Source organism: Balaenoptera acutorostrata, chromosome 18 (assembly GCF_949987535.1).
Source record: "Balaenoptera acutorostrata chromosome 18, mBalAcu1.1, whole genome shotgun sequence".
Taxonomy (NCBI): Eukaryota; Metazoa; Chordata; class Mammalia; order Artiodactyla; family Balaenopteridae; genus Balaenoptera; species Balaenoptera acutorostrata.
Window position 1 is genome coordinate 11,773,516 of NC_080081.1, and position 20,368 is coordinate 11,793,883.

The window sequence follows — 20,368 nt, forward strand, 5'->3', positions numbered from 1 at the left end:
TGGTAAGCGGGGCCCATGAGCAAACATCCTCCATGACACTGACCACCCATGAATCAGCAGTTCTCAAAGTGTGGTCCTGGGGTCCCCGAGACCCTTTCAGGAAGTCTTCGAGGTCCTTACTCTTCCAATTGAATGTCTCTGTGAGGCTGGATTTTCTTTGTCTACATCACCCAGAACAACATATTGAAGAGATTGAATGCAGAAGCAGAGACAGGAATCCAGGCTTCTCCTACAAAGTCAGACATCAGAGTTGCAAAAAATGTAAAACAGTGCCACTCTTCTCCTTAATATTTTTTTTGAAAATATTATTTTTTCATTAAAAGTGTTATTTTCATTAACATGTAATAGGTTTATTATCTTAGTTTAAAGTAATAAATCTTTTTACTTTTTTTCAGTTTTCACTCCTAATATTGTAACTATTGAGAGATAACACCCATATATATAAAAGTTCTCAGCTATTTTTAAAGAATTCTCAATAATGTTTATGCTATATAATGGGACCTTAAGCCTCAAAGGTTTAAGAACCACTGCCAAAAATTGTCTAGTCTCAAATGACCCTCTAAATTAAAAATTAACTGTGAGAAAGGATAATATATTGAGTGATTTCACATTTAAAAATTAAAATAATTTTAACCAAAATACATAAAGTTCTCTAAGTATTCTGAAGGGGAAAAAAAAAACCAGTTGGTTATTACGTGGTCTTAACAGTTCAGCGGTTTCTCCACCTTGAAATGCCTGGCCCAATGGTAATTTTTCATTTTTTACTCTGATGTGTGTGCCTGTCCCTTAGGCAACAAGGCCCGCACGCTCTTGGCTTTGAACTCCTCGCTTCAAGGAGGGTTTGCACTGGGCTTCTTCCTGAAAAGAGGCTTGAACGCATTGTTTCCTTGGAGAAACCACCCTTGTCCCCTGCTGCCCAGTCAGTCCTCTGGAGCGCAGCACTTTGTTTAGATTCAATAAGGAAAACAGCAATGCCAAGAACAACTAAAGATTCGAAAGTAAACAGTTCTGAGTAACCTGTCCTCAGGAATGATAACATGAAGTTCAGGTTTGCTCATCAGATTAAGTAGTAGGCTGGAATAGTCTCTGCAGCCTAGGGAATGAGCCCTGTGAAATCAAGGGCAGACTTGATTGGGGAGATTTGTGGATGGAACCCACTCTGAGTAATAACTGAACATGTGACAGGGATAACTTTATCAGTTAGTTTCAGAATATGGATTTTCCACCCTGTCCTTGAAGCGTAAAGTTGGTAAATCTTTAACAACGTCCATAGTACACAATGATCTATCCTGATTAGGATGTGGCACAGGGGGTTGTAAAGCCCCAAGCAAGCCCTGCACTTAAAAGTGAAACTAGCCAGCAGTGAAAAAAGAACGTGTTCCAGAAGTCACGAAAGCAGAAACTGCCACGTAGTTTTTGCTTTGGCTCTCAAGATGTTTCAAGAAAAAGTGAAAGTCGAATATCTCTGCCAGAGAAGGAGTTTTGGGGAAAGCTGATGGGAATAGGTGTAGAACAATAGTTTAATAAAAATCATTGCCCTTTTAATGTGCATTATTAGATACATTTAAATGCCTAAGATGCTCTCCTAACATGATTTTAGAGGCACTACCTAAAAATGCACAATTCTCCTAGGAGGAGACCTCAGATGAGTTTTTATTGGTAGCAATCCATCTTCCTTGACTCTGATCTAAAGAGCGAACTCCCCCGCAGCTGCTTTTGATTAAAGAGAAACATTCCATTCCTGTTTACATTTTGTTTCACGAATTGGAGCCTATGCAGATTGAAGAATTCTGAGTTTCCTATGGTATCAAAATTACATGCAGCCCATGTTGTTTTGAGATCCCTCCCTCATTATCCCATACAGGCAGGGTCCTAGAAGGAAATAGGTAGCACTCTCAGAAATTGAAGCAAGTCTAACAAAGGGACTATTTTGAAAAGTTTGATCAGGGTTTAGGGAGACCAGCAAGGAATATTGCAGAACCCTGGAGGTTAGCCACGGCTGGGTTGCCACTGTCGACCTGTGGGCTAAGGGAGCGGGGAGAGAGGAACTACACAGAGGGGCCACCTGCCCCGGCTCAGTCCCGGCATGGGGGCAGGGAGGGAGGCAACCCCCTCCCCACACTCTCCTTCTGTCCACCAGTCTCCTGCTGGCCTTTCACTGGCTGAGCCCAGCAGGCAGGCCAGCAGTCCTGGTGCGTCGGCCCGCATGGCACAGAGCAAGGGAGGAACGGGGCCGAAAGGGACTGTAGTGGGGAAATGGAAAATACAGTCCATCCTCATTATTTGCCCAGTTGCTAAAATTTCTTTGTTACCCCAGAATCAGCATGCACTGAGGTGCTTTTGCAGTCATCTGGGGACATGGCACAAAGCAGCAAAAAATTTGAGACCACACGTTCCCATCTGAGGCTGAACAGGCAACACCCTGCCTCCTTGTTTCAGCTCGTGCCGTAAACGGGGGTCCTTCTCTGGCCCCCTAGCATGGTGCTGAAGTGCTGTCCAGTGTTCCTGAGCTCGGGAAGGCGATGTACCTTACAGAGAAAATACTTGTCAGATAAGCTCTGTTCAGGCAGCAGTTAACGGTGCTTTGGGTCATGGGTTCAAGATTAGTGAATCAACAGTATGTACTAAATGAGGTGTCTTTAAACAGAAACACACATAAAACAAGGTTATGTACTAATCAGTTGTCAAAGATTTTGTAACCAGAGGCTCTCTGGAGCCTAATCCTGTATTTCCCCAAGAAGGGGGTGTTCCGTGTTCACAAATTCAGTGTCGGTGGTGACCATAGAACATAACCACAGCAAATAATGAGGATCGACTGTATTTGGCACACTAAGTGTTGTTTCACAGACCAGCAACAGTGAGTTTCACCAGGCAGGTCACTGACTTGTATTAGCCAAACTGCATCTATTCAGAAATAACAAACATAAAATGTTTATACCTACAGAACATCCCAAGAGAGAGTTATCAACAAAACACATTCTGTGGTTCCTCTGTTTACATCTCATCCAAGCCTGGCAATTTTCTGTAACCCTGTAGAGTGGTCCAAGCATCTACTTCTCCTTGACCGAGAGTGCTCTTAGAACCATAAAAGTTATATAGCATATCTTCGCTTTTATCTCGAAAACAGTAGCAGTAGGGAGCGTGGCCCATGGAACCTGTCTGACTGCTCTACCTTGTCTCATACCAGGACATATTGCCCTGCTTCTTGTTGCAAATATTTCCTAGGCTTCCTTATGCTGGAGAGACGAGGGTGAGCATGATGTGATCCTGGCCCCAGCACACGACACTGCTTCTGATGCTTTCTTGCCATTGAGGAGAAACACCTAAACCACGGTCCCTTAGAATCTGAATCGAAAGTTGTCTCAGTTCTTTGTGGCTTAGCAATTTCTACATGTACATGTGTTGATTCGCTCCGTAAACTAGCCGTGTGCCACGTGCCCGCTCAGTGATATACGAGGGAGGTGCCTGTCTTAGGAAGTTTGACCTAGTGTACTAGTCCTCACGCTTTAGTGTGCTTAAAAATTACTTAGATTCCTGTTACAAATATAGATTCCCATTCTAACCCACCCCCACCCATCCCCAGATTTAGTTGGGTGACTGTAGCACCTGGGAATCTGTATTTTAACAAGCATCCCAGGTGATTATTCTGATACAAAGGATCTTCAACTGTATCTTGAGAAACGATAATATAGTGGAAATGTGAATGATGCCATGATGTACGCCATTGCCCGAGCCAGGTCACATGCTTACGGTTATTCCCAAATGGTAGATAAAAGAGATAGCTAGCTTCATAAGAAAGGTTAAATTAAATCAGTCAATCCTAAGATGGGGCAAATATTATTTAAGTGAAAAAATTTTAAATACCCTGCAAATACACAGGCTCATAATGCATTTGCAAGCACACACACGTGCCCATGCACAGCATTAGTGAGCTATTTCCACAGACAGGTGCTCGGTGCCCTCAATTGCATGGCTGTGGCACACCTAAAAATGACTGGCTAATTACATTTTAAACAGCTTCCTGAATGGCTTGCGAGCTTAGTGTACCGAGGTCTTTTTAAGTCTAGTCTAATATCATAAAATGTATACTTTCCAGGTGCATAAAGCTCATGGAGGGTTTTTTTTCCCCCGACCAGTAATTACTTATAGTTCTTTGCGTGTATTGACAATTTAGAAAAAAATAACTTGGCATTTAGATTTTAAACAAGGGGGAAAACTATCAGACTTTCTGTATGATCGCCTTTCAAGGTCACCACTCTCTGACCGCTGTCAGTATAAGTTCTGGTTTTCAAGTGATTGCTGAGAATTCAAAGTAAATTTATACGTGGAATTTCTGTTGAGAATATTATTCATATATGCCCCGATGTTTAGTTACTATGATGCCTTAGTTTTTATGACTCTTTATAATTTTGTCTTGACATATGGTCTCTCAAACTTAGCTGTCTATGATTGCTGGTTATTTCTATTCAAAGAATTGTTACTTGATGCACCAGCTGTAAACATCTAGGTATAGAGTTGACATTAGCTTGAATAATTTACCTTACCAAATTAAGCTTTGATGCTCAGTAATCCATACTCTACCTTTATGAGAGAAGGACTTAACCTTTTTAAAAAATAAAAGCCATTTTTAGTTTGTTATTGGGTAAAATCTCTACTCTGCTTTTTATAGTATACATTACCATTTTCTACAATAAAAAGTGATATTCAGACTGATACACTATAGATCCTGAATGCCTCCTGAATCAAAAGAAAAGATAAAATAATGTCCAGTAGCATATATAGGTTGATGATGTATTATTTCCTAATTGTTAATTACCATCAAATTGTGATACTTATTTCATAATTATTTACTAAGCTCTATTTACTTTATGAAACATTACTGTTTTCCAGCCATTCTGGGAAGTGTCCCTGGTTGAAGTCTCTTTTTTTGTACCAAATACGGCAGAGTTTTCCATAGTGAACTGAATTGTCCATAGTATTGATATGCCACATGAATTCAGGTTTCATCGTTATTAAACTTTCCTTGTGTTTCTGGTTTGACAAATGAGTAAAAGTAGTATTCAAATCTTAGTCTCACAATTAGGAGCATTTGGCCCAGGAGATTACTCATAAACTCTATTTGATATATATTTAAGTGACTAAATCTAGAACCACTCAATACGTACCCGAAAGGCTGCTATACGCAGACACCTTATGAGGATAGACAGAACATCATTTTAAAATCAAGTAACATCTTCCTTATATAATACTTCCTTGTTGTGATAGTGGATGTATGTCTGTGTGCATTTTCATTTCTCGTAAAATTATCTATATTCAATGATTAATTTATTTTTAGAAAACTTTGAGTGTGGCTGTTTAATCTGTATATTTAATCTTTCCACCTCCCCGACCTCATCTCTTTGCCCCGTTTGACTTGGATTTTATACTCTAGCCCTCAGACTACTTACAAATTTCTCACACACCATGCTGCCATCTCTCCCATGTCTCTGCCCGGGCTGTTCCCTCTCCCTGGAATGTCTCCCCCCTCTTCCTTGCTATTCCCACCTTTCACCTTCACCTCACTAACTCCTGATGATGTGTAAGACTCAGTCAGTCATCACTTTCTGCAACCTTCCATGGCCCCCCATCCCCCATCACTGGATAGGTGCTGCTCCTCTCTGCATCCCTGATTCCCTGCGCATTTATCAGCACACCCACCGCCATCTTTTGTAGTCTCTTTATGGATCTGCATAGAGATCTGAGCTTTATGAGCAGGAAGTGCTCTCTTCACTTGATTCTTGGCCTCCCCAGGACTCGCTTAGAGACACACAGACTGCTGTTAAGTCAGTAAATGCCTACTGCTCTCAGTTCAGAGTGTCTACCCTTCTGACTTGCAGTTTGGCACGTATTTGAAAGCACTGTGGTTTTCTCTGTCCTCAGTATCTTAACATGCACGTCAAATCTCTTCCAGTCGGTGGTCATGAGTCTCTAGTCCATCAGTTCTAGCTGCTTCGAAGGACAACCTCTCTGTGTCTTTGAGGGCCTCCTCCCCAAAGCCAGTTTCATGTATACCACATAACCTGATAAACTATCCCAAACCCACCCCCACCCCACGTTTAGTAAAAATCTACAGAGCCATTTTTATAAATTACAGAAACTTAAATTTTATTTATATAGATTTGTTTTATAAACCCAGTGTCGAGCACAGTGCCTTGTATGTAGTAGCTTCTTGGTAAAATGTGTGAATGAATGAATGAAAGAATCAAGTTAATGATGTGATAGTGACTGTGCCTGGTTATAACAGTTATAACTCTTTGAGAAGAATGTTCAATTTTCTATGAGATTATATTAAAGTTACTCTAGAGTCTTATTGTGCTGTAACTGCTAGGCATGGAGTTAAGAAACTTTAGGTCTCTCTGATCCCATCCACAATACATAGGGTGTCATCACTGTGTATTTACATCTACAGTGTGAACCATACTATAGTTTGAACAAAACTCAGTAGTGAGAAAAGAAGGGGCCAAATGAGTAGTCTGTAAGTTAAACCTAAGAATAGCTTTAAGATGGGTAAATTTCCATGCCTTGACTATTTTGTTATCAGAAGAATTCCTTGGTTGTACAGCATTCTCATCCCTGATGGGAAATTGGGTCTTCTCAGAATTTGTTCATCTCTGCTATAGTCCCACAGCATCACTGAGAATGAAGATGCTCGATAAATACCCAGTGCAGTGTCTGTGATCTAAGATATGTAAGAATTGCAAGGCTTTGATAAAGGGCTCGTTTCCCTACAGTGAAGGACGGCTATTAGTAATATTGTTATATTACTAACAAAAATACAGATCGATTCATTCATCCAAGAAATTCTTGTCTACCACATATGTATATGGCACTGTGGGATATTACATTACCCAGTAGAAGTAAGATATCATTTTTCAAAAATTAGTACAAAGTAGAAAGTGATGATTGAAAAAGAGAGATTTGTTTAACTGGCCTGTTAATTACATATAGCATTTAGTTTTCAGAGCATTTTAATGGGTAAAATTTTATTTGATCATCACAACTGCCAAATTAGATTAGACCTTTATTACCTTCCCAGTTTTACAAATATGCTAAAGTAAGTACATTGACACTGACACTATACAAGTTTTATTTTTATGCTTTTCTTTTATGTAGATTTGTATAATCAGAGAAGCATGAGAAGAATCATAAAATTTTGTCATATTTAACCTGGATAGATTCTCCATTGGAAAAGATTTGAGACAAAACTAAGAGAAAACGGAGAGAGGTTTTGCAACTTCATAATACAAATGCACAGAGAAAAGATATGGTGTTAGGACCTTTACTGACTTTTTTCTTTTTCTATAGCTGTTAAGATAATTACTACATATTCTGGCTTCAGTGTTTGCACTTAATGAGACCTACAATAAAAGTATGAGACAACTGATGCACCTCTTTATAAGCATTGGTACAGAGTTTAGTCGCACAGATGACAGTTTTATGATTTGTATGTTGTAAATATGACATAGGAATTAAATGTCTTGCTTTAAAGATGGTTTGTTTAAGTCAGTTAGGTAGTATTTTTTGGTAAATTGATTCACAACTGCTTTTAAAATGTTTATTTTCTTTGGACCTATAAACCGTAGACATTAGGACTATAATGAAACATTAGGCTGGTAATGAAAAACACAGGTCCTGCCCTTCATTTACAGAACTATGGAGGATACAAACATATTAAAAGGCAACTATAAAAGCCTTAAAAAATATATTAGCAAATTTAATCTAGCAGTATATAAATAAGAGGAATATATTGTGACTAAGTGATGTTTACCCTGACAATGCACTGTTGGTCCAACCCTGTAAAAACCAATTAATTCACCATATTAACAGAATAAATAAGGAAAGTCTTATGACCACCTTAATAGATGCAGAAAAATCATTTGAAAAAATTCAATATCCATTCATGAGTTTAAAAAAGAATCCTAGGAGTAGAAAGGAACTTCTTCAAGAAAAAAGATTATCTACAAAAAACCTACAGCTAACATCATACTTTATGGTGAAAGACTGAATGCTTTCCCCCTAAAATTGGGAACAAGACAAGAATACCTGCTTTACCACTCCTATTTGACATTGTGCTGCAGGTTCTAGCCAGTGCAGTAAGGTAAGAAAAAGAAATAAAACTGCGTATATTGACATAAGATGCAGTTGTCTTTTGTGACAGAAGTAACCCGAAAGAATTTACAAGAGAAGTTACTAAAACTGAGTTTAGCAAGATCATAGGACATAAGATCAGTGTACAAAAATCAATCAACCTTCACGCTTAGAGATTCTTATACCATAGTTTCACCGTGTTGTTAACAATTATTTTGTATAATTCCTACAAACAGGTATGCTGGATGACTTAAAATCTTACTCAAATAAAGGCCTTTACTCCAAAAAAAAAATCATCAAAATTAAAAAACAGTACTGTTTATAAAAGCATCAAAAACCTTGGAAAATTAGGTATAAATATGTAGAGATTTGTATGCTAAAAACTACCAAACACTGATGAAAGAAATCAAAGAAGTCCTAAATAAGTGGAGCGAAAGACTCAGTATTTTTAATATGTCAATTCTCCCTAAATTGATTTATAGATTCAAAGCAATCCTAATTGAACTCCCATCTGGAGTTCTGGTAGAAATTGATAAACAGATTCTAAAATTTATATGGACAAGCAAAGGAACTAGACTAGCCAAAACAATTTTGAAAAAGTTGGAAGAGCCGTGCTATCTGATTTCAAGATAAAGCAGTGGTTCTCAGCTAGGGATGATTTTGCCCCCTTTCTCCCAGGGAACATTTGGCTGTGTCTGGAAAGGTTTTTTAATGTCACAATTTGGAAAAAGGGGGAAGGGTGGTGCTACTGCTACTGGCATCTAGTGGGTAAAGGCTAAGAATGCTGCTAAACATCCTATAATGCATAGGACAGCCCCCCAGAAAAAAGAGTTATCTGGCCCAAAATATTGTTCATGTCACTGTGGAGAAAGCCTTCTATAAAGCTACAGTAGTGATCAAGACGGTGTGATATTGGCACAAAGACAGACACATCTATCAATGGAACAAAGTAGAGAAGCCAGAAATAGACCCACACATGTATGGTCAGTTGATTTTTGACAAAAATTCAAAGGCACTTCAATGGTGAAAAGACCGTCTTTCATCAAATGGTGTTGGAACAACTGGACATTCATATGGGAAGAAAAATTTGACCCGTACTTTACACTGTATTCAAAAATAACTCAAAGGATCATAGACTTAAATGTGAAATATAAAACTATAAAACTTCTGGAAGAAAACATAGGAGATAATCTTTGTGAACTTGATAAAGATCTCTTAGATGTAATGTATAATGCACAATCCAGAAAATAAAAACTTGATAAATGGAGCTTCACCAAAATTTAAAACATCTGCTCTTCAAAAGACACTGTTAAGAAAATCCAGAGACAAGCTACAGATTGGGAGAAAATCATAAATCACTTTTATGCAAAATATATAAAGAACTCTCAAAACCCAATAATAAGAAAATAACCCAGTAGAAGAAGAGTGAGGAAAAGATTTGCATAGGTACTTCACCAAATCTATATAGATGACAAATAAGCACATGAAGTTTACTCAACCTCATTAATGAAACCCTACTCCAATGGGCTTAAATAAAGGTCGAATAAATTGGCTCCCATTAGGAAATTCCACAGAGGATTGACACATCAATCTGAATGTTTAACAAAGTGGTAAAAGATACAGTTACTTTGGAAGGGAGGAGGAGCTCTCCACTCTGTTAATAGGGCAGACAGGCCCCTGGCTGGCCATGGGATGGATGCCAGCCCCAGTCAAGCTACCTGCTTGACTGGGGCTGGCATGTCCAGTCTGCTGAGAGCATCTGTCCCAGCATTCCCAGCAAGGGTCCTAAAATTCACCCCGATTGGCCAGTTTAGGTCACATGATGAAGCAATGATTGGCCAGAAAATAGATTTATGCTGGTTAGTTTAAACCTGAGGCACCTGTCCCAGCCCTTGAGTCATAGTGTTAGCTTCTTCCAGAGTTCAAGGGCTTTAATGGAGGCAGAGTGACTGCCCAAACTTCAGTAGATAGACATTTTGAAAGGAAAAGGGAAAGAATGTTGGTGAGGCAGGCGTAGTGCCTACCACACTCCATTACTGAGTTGCTCTAAGATGTTTAAATTGGTTTGAAGTCATGCTTAGTGACTTTCCGTGTCTCAGCATTGTCATTGTTCCTGAAAGGAAGAAAATCTAAATTATATTTAGAAAAAGATCGAGAGCCTGTGTGAAACCATCAATTTCAATTTTCTTCCATGCATTTAACTATTACACAGTCACACAATGTGACCCTTCGTTTCTGTTTGTAAACATGATTGGAAAATAGCTCATTAAAAAAAAGAACTTGGAGGTTAGTGTTTAAAAATATTACATATTTTGAAATTTTATGGCCGTCTTAACCATTTATGTATTCTGCAAGGAACACAATGCCAGTTTCCCTGTAACACTCTTTCCTGGCCGGGGGCCTTCTTCTTTGATCAGGACGTGCTCATGGAGCTCCTGGAACAGTGTGCAGACGGACTCTGGAAGGCCGAGCGCTATGAGCTGATTGCCGACATTTATAAGCTCATCATCCCCATCTACGAGAAGCGGAGGGATTTTGAGGTATCTGAGTGGTTTGTTTTCTCCCGTTTGAGAGGACGGTGGAGTGACACACATCCCCAGACATTCTTATATGCAGAGAGCGCAAGCAGGCCATTTGAGCAATGACCTCTGACCTGCCACGTGACACTGGCGGTCGCCACCCTCAGAGCCATCAGGTGTCACACCTCTACCCAGACCTCAAATCTCAAACGACAAGGGTTGGGAATTCTGGCACTCCACCTACGTGGGAAAACAGTGACCCTTTCAGCCTTCCTGGGCTGGGGAGGCCATCCAGTTTCTCTTAGCTAAGGAATGGAGTAGGAAAAGCAAAGACTACAAACGTCATCAGAGGACTGAATTGGCTTACCGCACTGGAAGTCCAGTGGGTCTTCAGTGTGCAGGATGGCCCTCTGGGTAGAAAACGAAACAGTTGGATAATGATCACTACAGTTGTGCTGTCAAAATGCATTCTTGATTTTCTTTGAAACTCAAGTCCAACGAATTTTCACCTATATAGTATCATTTCATTGTTATTTTAAAATAATTCTACTAGTTGCAAGTGGGAAGAAATGGGTTTCCTTCTGCTTTCCAGAGGCTGGCCCATCTGTATGACACACTGCACCGAGCCTACAGCAAGGTGACCGAGGTCATGCACTCAGGCCGAAGGCTTCTGGGGACATACTTCCGAGTAGCCTTCTTCGGACAGGTGAGCCTCCTCTCTGTTCTCGAGGCCGTCTCAAGTCCTTTTTTTCTTGTTTAAACTCTATACACAAAGTGGTATTTTGTAAATTTTCTGTTTTCTAGAAATGCTAATTTGATGAATTTGTCATGTTTAGTATGGTTCTTATCTTCCTCAGTAGTAAACTTTCTGCCTTTTTTTCTTTCTTCCTGTCTTTTCTTTTATTACTTTCTTAAGGCAGCGGTAAGTTCTCCTTCCATAAGATATTCTTAGCGGCATCTTTGGTACTTCAGTGTGGTTTGCAAGTTTCCTTTTCAAGTCTGTATGTATATCTGTCCAGTCATTATAAACTCCAAAACAAAATTAACATTTTATTCCATTTACAGAAATAAATCACCTGTTCCCTTACACGTCTATACTGCATGTTTTAAACCAAAATTAAGACTTTCTGGTTTCCTTTGTCCCTGTGCTTCTCTGTCTTTTATAATACAGTATCTCTGCAAGTAGATTTACCATTGTAATATTTCAGAAACCCTTTAGAAAAGGGGTCATTTAAATTTAACTGAAAGTTTAACCTCCAAGTCTCTAACATGATTAAATAGTATAAATTACAATCCATTTATTCAGGGTGTGTGGTTTTCTATGAGCATTATATAACCTTCAATTTATCCTGTTATTTATTGTCTTTTATAACTTTATAGCAATACCAGTTTACAGACAGTGAAACAGATGTGGAGGTAATTACAGTAAATGCTTAAAAAGCAAGTAATGTAGTGAAATTACTGCATCTAAACTCCTAGTTTGATGTGGGTGTTTTTTGTTTCATGTTAGCCTGCATTTTTTTCTTTTATATACTGTGTTTTTTGCACCATTTTCTCTCTTTTATTTTAGATTAGAAATTTTTTTTTTATTTATTTCAAATATTAACCCCAATCCAGGCTTTTTAGTTTTCAACCTTTTTCACTTCCCATGCAATACTTAGCCTTCTTGTATCGAGACATGATTGGTGCTAAAACAGATGATGACTGGTGATAATGAAAATATTTCCTGATCTTATGCTACAGCCCTTTAATATTTGTCTCATCAGGAAGACAAAATAGAATTTACACCAACTTCACATAACTTTTGCCAGACCAGAATGCTTCCCTTTATGCCGTAAAATCCCAAGTAAACGGCAGAGATCAGGAGAAGGGATGTGTGTGCATTTCTGAGGCCTGCGGATAGCAGGCTGTTGAGTCATGTCTTAGTGAGTTCTGCTCCTTGGGAATGTGAAACAGGCTTGAATCCCATGATTAGACTTCACTGAGGGAACACAGTCTTGAATCCCCAATCTTTCATTTCCCTCAACACCTAATGACAGCATTCTTGGATGAGTTTGCAATTTTGTGTTTCGCCTTTACCTTGCACCCAGACCTCACATTATTATCATTTTCCTTCCTATTCAGAAAGCGTGATTTTGTTTTTAGAATCATTCCCTTTTTTGTTGTTGTTAACTCCTGTAACAAAAGAATCCTTCCTGGGTGGTAAGCCTTGGGCTTATATTTGGGGATAGTTCTAATTGTGCTTTATGTCACAGGGATTCTTTGAAGATGAAGATGGAAAGGAGTATATCTACAAGGAACCCAAACTCACGCCTCTGTCAGAAATTTCTCAGAGACTCCTTAAACTTTACTCAGATAAATTTGGTTCTGAAAACGTCAAAATGATACAAGATTCTGGCAAGGTATGACTATGCTTGGAAATGTATTATAGCAATATAATATTGTTTTTTTATGTATGATTGATCATATATTATATATTTATAAATGTGGTAGAAAAAAGAAGACCCAGGAAAAAGTTAAGATTGGTTGGCCTTGAGTGGCAAGTGTATTTTTTTTTTCTTAATATCTTTCTGTGCGTCCCAGGTGTCTTTCATTAAGCAAACCTTTATTTCATAATTTTAAAGACATTATTTTACAAAATAATTAACATCTGAAAGGATATACTGTTTTTAGTCCAGCTATTTAGAAACTCTGTGAGAGTAGGGTCCTAGGTTCTGTTTGTCACTGTAGTTTTTGCTTGCACTTAGCGCAGTGCCTGGCATGTTACTTGACACTGACTGATTGTTTGATATATGGACAGATGGATGGGCAGACAGAGAGACCAAGGAATGAACTAATTAGCCAGCACATTTGTAGGAATGAGATCTACTTTCTACTTAGAGAGGCTGTCCTCTGCTGTATTGCTCTCATGAAAACCCTTTCTGAACGTACACGTTTTTCCTGTATGTTTTTGTGTTCCACTGTCTTCAGGACATCTCCCAAGAGACGGGATCCCTTTGCTTCCTGAAACTCAGGCCAAGATAGAACTTCTGTTCTTTGCATTAAAAATGCTCTTCCTGCTCAGTTTCCCACAGCAATAAGCTCTACCTCTTTCTCAGTTCATCCTTTTGGAGGCTCTTTCGTTCATTTATTTTGTCCTGAGCCCTGCTTTGGAGTCCCCAGTGTCTGGAATCTGTTTCCTTGGGGCCCTTCATTTTCTCCAGAGAAGACTCTTCCAGTCTCCTGCCCAGGTGGTAGGGAGGGGACAAGGGAGGGGGGAATTCTGAATTCTGGAGGCAGGGGATGAGCAAGGGCGAAGGTCCCACGTTCAGCTTGCAGTCTTTCACCTGCCCTCCCTGCATCCTGCTCTGTTCCTTGCCCCTGCTTTCTGCTAAGACTGGTGAACCCACTTAGACTCTTTCTAGACCGGTTTCTCCAAGAAACGGTCTCTTCTCTCTTGTGGGGCTGGGACTAGGGAAGGGAACCCGGGGTTCTACCACCTCACATAGACTTTGGGCCACTTGCCACCCCACACGTCTCCTGGTCACCGAAATCCTGGTCCTGGTCCTCTACAGATGCCAGTCTGTTCAGGCTGCCATAACAGATACCATAGACTGGGTGGCTTATAAACAACAGAAATTTATTTCTCACTGTCCTGGAGGCTGGGAAGTCCAAGGTCAAGGCACCAGCAGATTCGGTGTCAGGTGAGGTTCTTCTAACTGCTTCACAGACTGCTGTCTTACTGCCGTGTCCTCACATGGAGGAAGGGGTGAAGGAGCTCTGTGGGGTCCCTTTTATAAGGGCACTAATCCCATTCATGAAGGCTCTACCCTCCTGACCTAATCACCTCCTGCCTCCTAATACCATCACATTGAAGGTTAAGATTTCTGCATGAGAATTTTGGGGGAACGCAGACATTAAGTCTGTCGCAACAGGCTTTTGCAGGGTGATCTGACTCCTCTGTTGTTGCCCCTCTCCATGGGAACTTGGAGTAGAACTTTCTCTCCCGAGTCAGGAAGTACATCTCCATGCACCTGCCTTCCAGATATTCATTAAACTCATCCACTGCTGTTCTGTCCTCTCTTCTTGGTCCTTGCTGGTTAATTCTATACTGCCATTTTAATAGAGTTGCACAAAGGAAAAGGGACAAACATACATTGCTGGTCCATTTTTAGCTAGAAACCTCAACACAACTTAAGACCTACTTCCTTTCTAGACCAAATCACTCAGGTCCAACTTGCCTTTTTCTCTGAAACCAAAACCTTTGTCTGGATCAAGTTGTGGCTTTAACCTTAACAACCTTCTGTCAAGGTTCTCACGCATTGGTTCTTCTTGCCCTTTTGATATGTGGTCCTTGATGCAGCAGCTGAAAGACGTCCTAGACCACCTTCTCTTCCTCAAACACCAGTCCTTTATTCCTTCTGCTGATGCACACATACAAGTTTGAAAGTGAAAACTAGGGAAACACCACTGAAAAATAGGCAAGAATCGTCATTTCCTCTGCTTTTAAATTGTTTCTGCTAAAGAAAGTTAAGTCTAAGAGGTTTGAATACAATTATAGTGATTGGCCAGATGGCCTTTTCTAAAAGAAAAATAACTCATGACTATGTATTTTCTGAACTTCTAGAGTTTAAGGCACTTGCACATCTGTTTTTCATGTTTCTTCACACACGTCTCTGTTAAGAGAACAGTGGTGCATGATAATTTGGGACCAGTAAACCCATCTTGATCTCAGTTGTTTGCCCTCATTCCAGGATCGTCTCCAAATTCTCTGTATGGTCATTTCTTTCATGTCCCCTTTTATTGCTCTAGAAGCTTAAAAACAAGATGTGCAAAGTTGATTTGTCTCCCTAATATATTAACTTTTGTTTTTGTATGGAAAGTGCCTATGTTTAATTTTCTAGCATGTCACAGAAGTTAGAGCACCACGAGGTCTAGCCGTGTAGTTTTAAAAGCATTCATATGCTGAGTCTGTCAGGAACTAAATTTATAATCCGAGCAGTCTTAGATTAGTCTGTACCTGTATTAAATTAATTCATCTACATCTGTTTATTTCTAATCTATCTACAGATTAATTATGATTTAGGGACCTAGGCTTTAAACATTATTAGTAAAATAAACATTTCTGTCTCTAAGCCAAATATGTAAAAATACAGCTTAGAAAATAATCAGAGGAATCCAGACGAGGAGTCATTCCACACAAAAACTAGTATGATGTCTTCAAAAAAGTCAATGTCATGGAAAAAAAATAGTCTAGATTAAACAAGACTAAGGAGACATAACTAAATGTAAAATGCAATCATTGATTAGATTCTGGTTCAAACACAAATAGCTATAAATAATATTGAGAAATTCATCTCAACTTGGTATAGTTGGCACTATTAGGAAATTAGTGTTAATTTTGTTACATATGATGATGTATTGTGGTTATGGAGGAGAATATCCTCATGTTTAGGAGATGCTGGCTCAAGTGTCATGATGTGAACCACTTACTTTGAGATGCTTCAGCTAAAAAAAAGTCTACATATACGTGTGTGTGTGTGAATAGACACATATAAACAAATATAGCCAAGTATTAGCAATCGTTCTTAGTGGTGGGTATGTGGGTGTTCGTTGTACTATTTTTTTCAAACTTTTCTGAAATTTCCCAAAACTTTTACTAATACGAAGTGGAAAAACACAGCTTCGGCATGCTTTGAAGGAGTCCTTTCAATAGCAATAGCTATCTTCCATTTCCTTTATGCATTTAAAGGTCAACCCTAAGGATCTGGATTCCAAGTATGCGTATATCCAGGTGACTCACGTGATCCCATTCTTTGATGAGAAGGAATTGCAAGAAAGAAAAACCGATTTTGAGAGATCTCACAACATTCGCCGCTTCATGTTTGAGATGCCCTTCACCCAGACTGGGAAAAGGCAGGGCGGCGTCGAGGAGCAGTGCAAACGGCGCACCATACTGACAGGTACAGTCTCCCTGGCCCCTTTGTTTAAGAATCACACCCAGACATCAGCCCAGATGTCAAGATAAAGAGCCCTCCAGAAGGGATCCAGAAGCATCTAGAATTGGAAGGGCCCTTCGAGCTTAGTTAACTTTCCTTACATATTTCTATTTACCTGTTTGTATTTTATTCTTCCACTGGACCAGAAGTTCATATCCAATGTCAGGTAACTTACCCTTTTTAGAATCTGGTGAAAACAGCTCAGAATGCTTTTGCACACAATTTCAAGTGATTTGCAAACTCTCTAGACCCATGGCCCCCCCAGGTCAAGAACCCCCACACACAGTGCTGCATCTGTGTCATGGGAAGAGACCCCTTACACACCAGCATGAGCCTGCTCAGAGATTCTAGGTGGGGTGAATAAATGGGACATGAGGCTGGACCCCACCCACCTAGTCTCTGAGTGGCTGGCCAACTTCAGCTTGGGCACCTCCAGTACCAGCAAGCTCACTGCATTCACAGGCTGCCCATTCAGCTGTGCCAGAGTGTTAATGGATCCTTTGGCACTGCCTAGCCATTGATCACCCACCCCCAGAGCTATGCTGTGCATTATCTCCCTGTTCCTGACAAGTGTAGAGTCATCTTGGGAGTGATTTCTACCTTCTTTAGGGGAGCTTGACTCCATCGCTCTTAGGGTTAGGGTCAGCAAATGACGGGTAACCTGAAATAAAACGCTTTCTTGACTTAAAAAAAAATTGGTGAGGAGGCTATTGAGAATGCCAGTTGTGTCTATATCTGCTATTGAAGCACATTTTTCAAAGAGTGGCCACACTTAAGTCGAACCTGGGAAGCACCCGCTGCTTGTCCAGCAGTGGATGTTGTCAAGTGTTCCGCCTGGGCGGGAACAGGCATCATTATAATAGTCAGTGAAAGGAGCACTGAGGATGGCGCGTTTCAGGTAGGGCTCCACCCTCGCCACCGGACAGTGCACTTTAAGTGGGTGAACTGTGTGGTGTGTGATTTATGTCTCAGTAAAGCTGTTACCAAGGAAGGAATATGGTTCATAATGAAATAGCTCAGAACAGCATATTGCACAGGATTTTTCACCGTTCTTATGAGGGAACTGAGATAAAAATTAAAATACAAAAAAACCCCCCCAAAACCCTACATTCTTAAAGAAGGAGTCTCTGCTCCTGCTTTTAGAATAATAAGATAACATGTAAGGCACAAACAATATTGGCCTCTAAAACATTAGCCCCTCCCCATAGGTAAATGAATTGTTTTTCTAATGGACACAGGAGCAAATTCTTACTAAGCAAAATAACTGCCTTTCTAGGTGGAGTCATTTGATGAGAATTACCAGCTTACCACGTTTATCTCTGCAGCTGTGATGACCTCAGATCAGTGCTTATCGAAGGTTGTTCCTGGCAACATCAGCAGCATCAGCCTCACCTGGGAACTTGTTAGAAATGCAGATTCTTGGGCTCCACCCAGACCTTCTGAATCGAGGACTCTCGGGGTGGGGCCCAGATGGTTGTGCTTAACCAAGCCTTCCAGGTGATTGTGATGCCACTCAAGTTTGAGAACTGCTGATTTAAATAAACCTAGCTCACTGATGAGTCAAGGTCAGGATTTTTTATTAGGATTATTCTGCTCGGGTAGCATACTGATTCATAAACAGTTACCATGAGGTGCTTTCCCTGGCCAGTTTTCCGCTTTGTCACAGAAATGTCTTTGATTAGATAACGGGCTAGAGCAAAGCTCTGTACCTGCCAGAGCAGAGGGGACAAAGAGTAACCCCACTGCAGAGAGAGGCAAAGTAGACACAGGGGCTGTTGGCTTGGGAAATAACCACCTTGAGAAGGTGTGGGCAGTGCAGAGCCTGGGCCTGGGCCCTGTAGACCCAGTCACATCCTCACTGTGTGACCTTGGGCAGGTCACTTAACCTCTCTGCACCTTAGTTTTTCATCTGTAAAAAGAGATTTGTACTATCCATCTGGTGTCAAAGAATTCTGTAAATTATGCCCAGGTGGGGAAAGAATGTACTTCATTTTGCCACATCTCACCCACCATTGAGCTCCTTGCCTTTTGAGGTTGGTGATGAGCAAAAGGAGATTATAATACAACATAACACCAAAAAGGGGTGCAGTTTTTGCCTTGAAAGATTCTCAGAATTTCAGAAGGATGATTACTGGGTATTGTAAAGATTTAAAGAAGGGGTTATAAAAATGCTATTAAGAGCCTATAAACTACATCAACCTTCAGTTAAAGACACACAGACCAGGATATTCTGAAGACTTTGAATTTGAGAGTTTTCCCTTGTGTTATTAATCCCTTAGGTTCTTCTTCCACTGCATTGCTTCAGAGCTGACCTCTGGCCTTCTAAGTTGTCGGGGAGCCCCTGCCCTCCCTGCCTTCTGAACCCAGACTGGCTCACTTTCCTGGATAGTTTAGTCAGTTAGCTGCAGTTGTGGAATCATTTGAAAAACCTAATGATTGCCCTCCAGGCCCCCTCGGTGTAAATTTCTGAGCCTGCCTCCCTACGTGATCCCCTCTGTTCCTTCTTTCGTGGAACTCATTCCATGGAGTTTCTTCCCGGTCACTGTTCCAGAGTCTTCCAAATCATGTCCAGACTCCTACTCAGGTTGGAAGTATTCTCCCGCCCGTCACCCTCTGTTCAGTCTAACCAGACCGTACGCCCACCCGCGCTTCTCAGCCGTCTCTTCCTCGTCCTCCTGCCTGAAGGGCTGCAGATCCCTGGTGTGGGCCGTTGATTAATAACACGGTGGCTCACTCAGTCCACCACCTAATTTTCCACCTTCGAGGCCAGTTTGCTCTTTCTTTTAGCCATTTGGGCAGTAACACATTCTTCAGTTCAGCTAAATTCATTGAGCACAGGCGATGTTCCAACTTGGCATATCAACAAAACAGAGCTCTCTGGCTTGTGCAGCTTAGACTCTAGCAGGAGGAGACAGATGATAAACAGTAAATATAATGGGTAAATGTATCTGTGTTGGAAGGTAATACATGTTCTGGACAAAAGCAAAGGGGGTTGGAATTGTGGGGTTGGGGGCAGGGGGGCGGCAGTTTGATGGCGTGGCCAGGGTAGGTTTCACTGACAGTCCAGACTTGAAGGAGTTGAGGGAGCAGGCCCTGCACATGTCTGGAGGGAGAAGGCGCTGTCAGGGCAGAGGCCAGCGGCAGGGGTCCCTGTGCCCGGCACATTCAGGGGACGACCAGCAGGCAGGCGTGGCTGGCACTGAGTGAGCCCCAGTGAGAGGAGAGATGAGGCCAGCAAGGAAGGCGGGGGCCGGGGCAGTCCCAGATTGTGTGGACCTGGGAGGCTCACGCACAGACTCGGAGTTTTCTGTATCATTACACCCCTCCTTTGCCTCTTTATAAAGTCCTTCAATCAGTTATTTATTTATTTATTTATTTATGGCTGTGTTGGGTCTTTGTTTCTGTGCGAGGGCTTTCTCTAGTTTCGGCGAGTGGGGGCCACTCTTCGTCGCGGTGCGCGGGCCTCTCACTATCGCGGCCTCTCTTGTTGCGGAGCACAGGCTCCAGACGCGCAGGCTCAGTAGTTGTGGCTCACGGGCCCAGTTGCTCCGCGGCATGTGGGATCTTCCCAGACCAGGGCTCGAACCTGTGTCCCCTGCATTGGCAGGCAGACCCTCAACCACTGCGCCACCAGGGAAGCCCTCCTTTGCCTCTTTCACTCTCCAGTTAACCATCGTAAGGAGCGGTGACTCAGGACTGTTTTGGCTGAGTGAAATCGGCGTACTATGGACATCTCACAGACAT

General features: G+C 41.1%; 1 protein-coding gene across 15 annotated transcripts in view; it reads left to right on the forward strand.

The window, feature by feature from the left end:
• The window catches only part of DOCK9 (dedicator of cytokinesis 9), a 283,640-nt gene that overhangs the window by 252,516 nt on the left and 10,756 nt on the right, over positions 1–20,368 (forward strand). For 11 of the 15 annotated variants that reach the window (XM_057532606.1, XM_057532607.1, XM_057532610.1 and 8 more), the window contains 4 exons: positions 10,545–10,667; positions 11,239–11,352; positions 12,902–13,048; positions 16,378–16,588. In XM_057532606.1, the coding sequence (XP_057388589.1) occupies positions 10,545–10,667; positions 11,239–11,352; positions 12,902–13,048; positions 16,378–16,588 (595 nt within the window). Of the gene's footprint in view, positions 1–10,544; positions 10,668–11,238; positions 11,353–11,562; positions 11,569–12,026; positions 12,063–12,901; positions 13,049–16,377; positions 16,589–20,368 lie in introns of all 15 variants that reach the window. The other 4 variants (XM_057532616.1, XM_057532617.1, XM_057532618.1 and 1 more) reach the window with 2 other exon arrangements.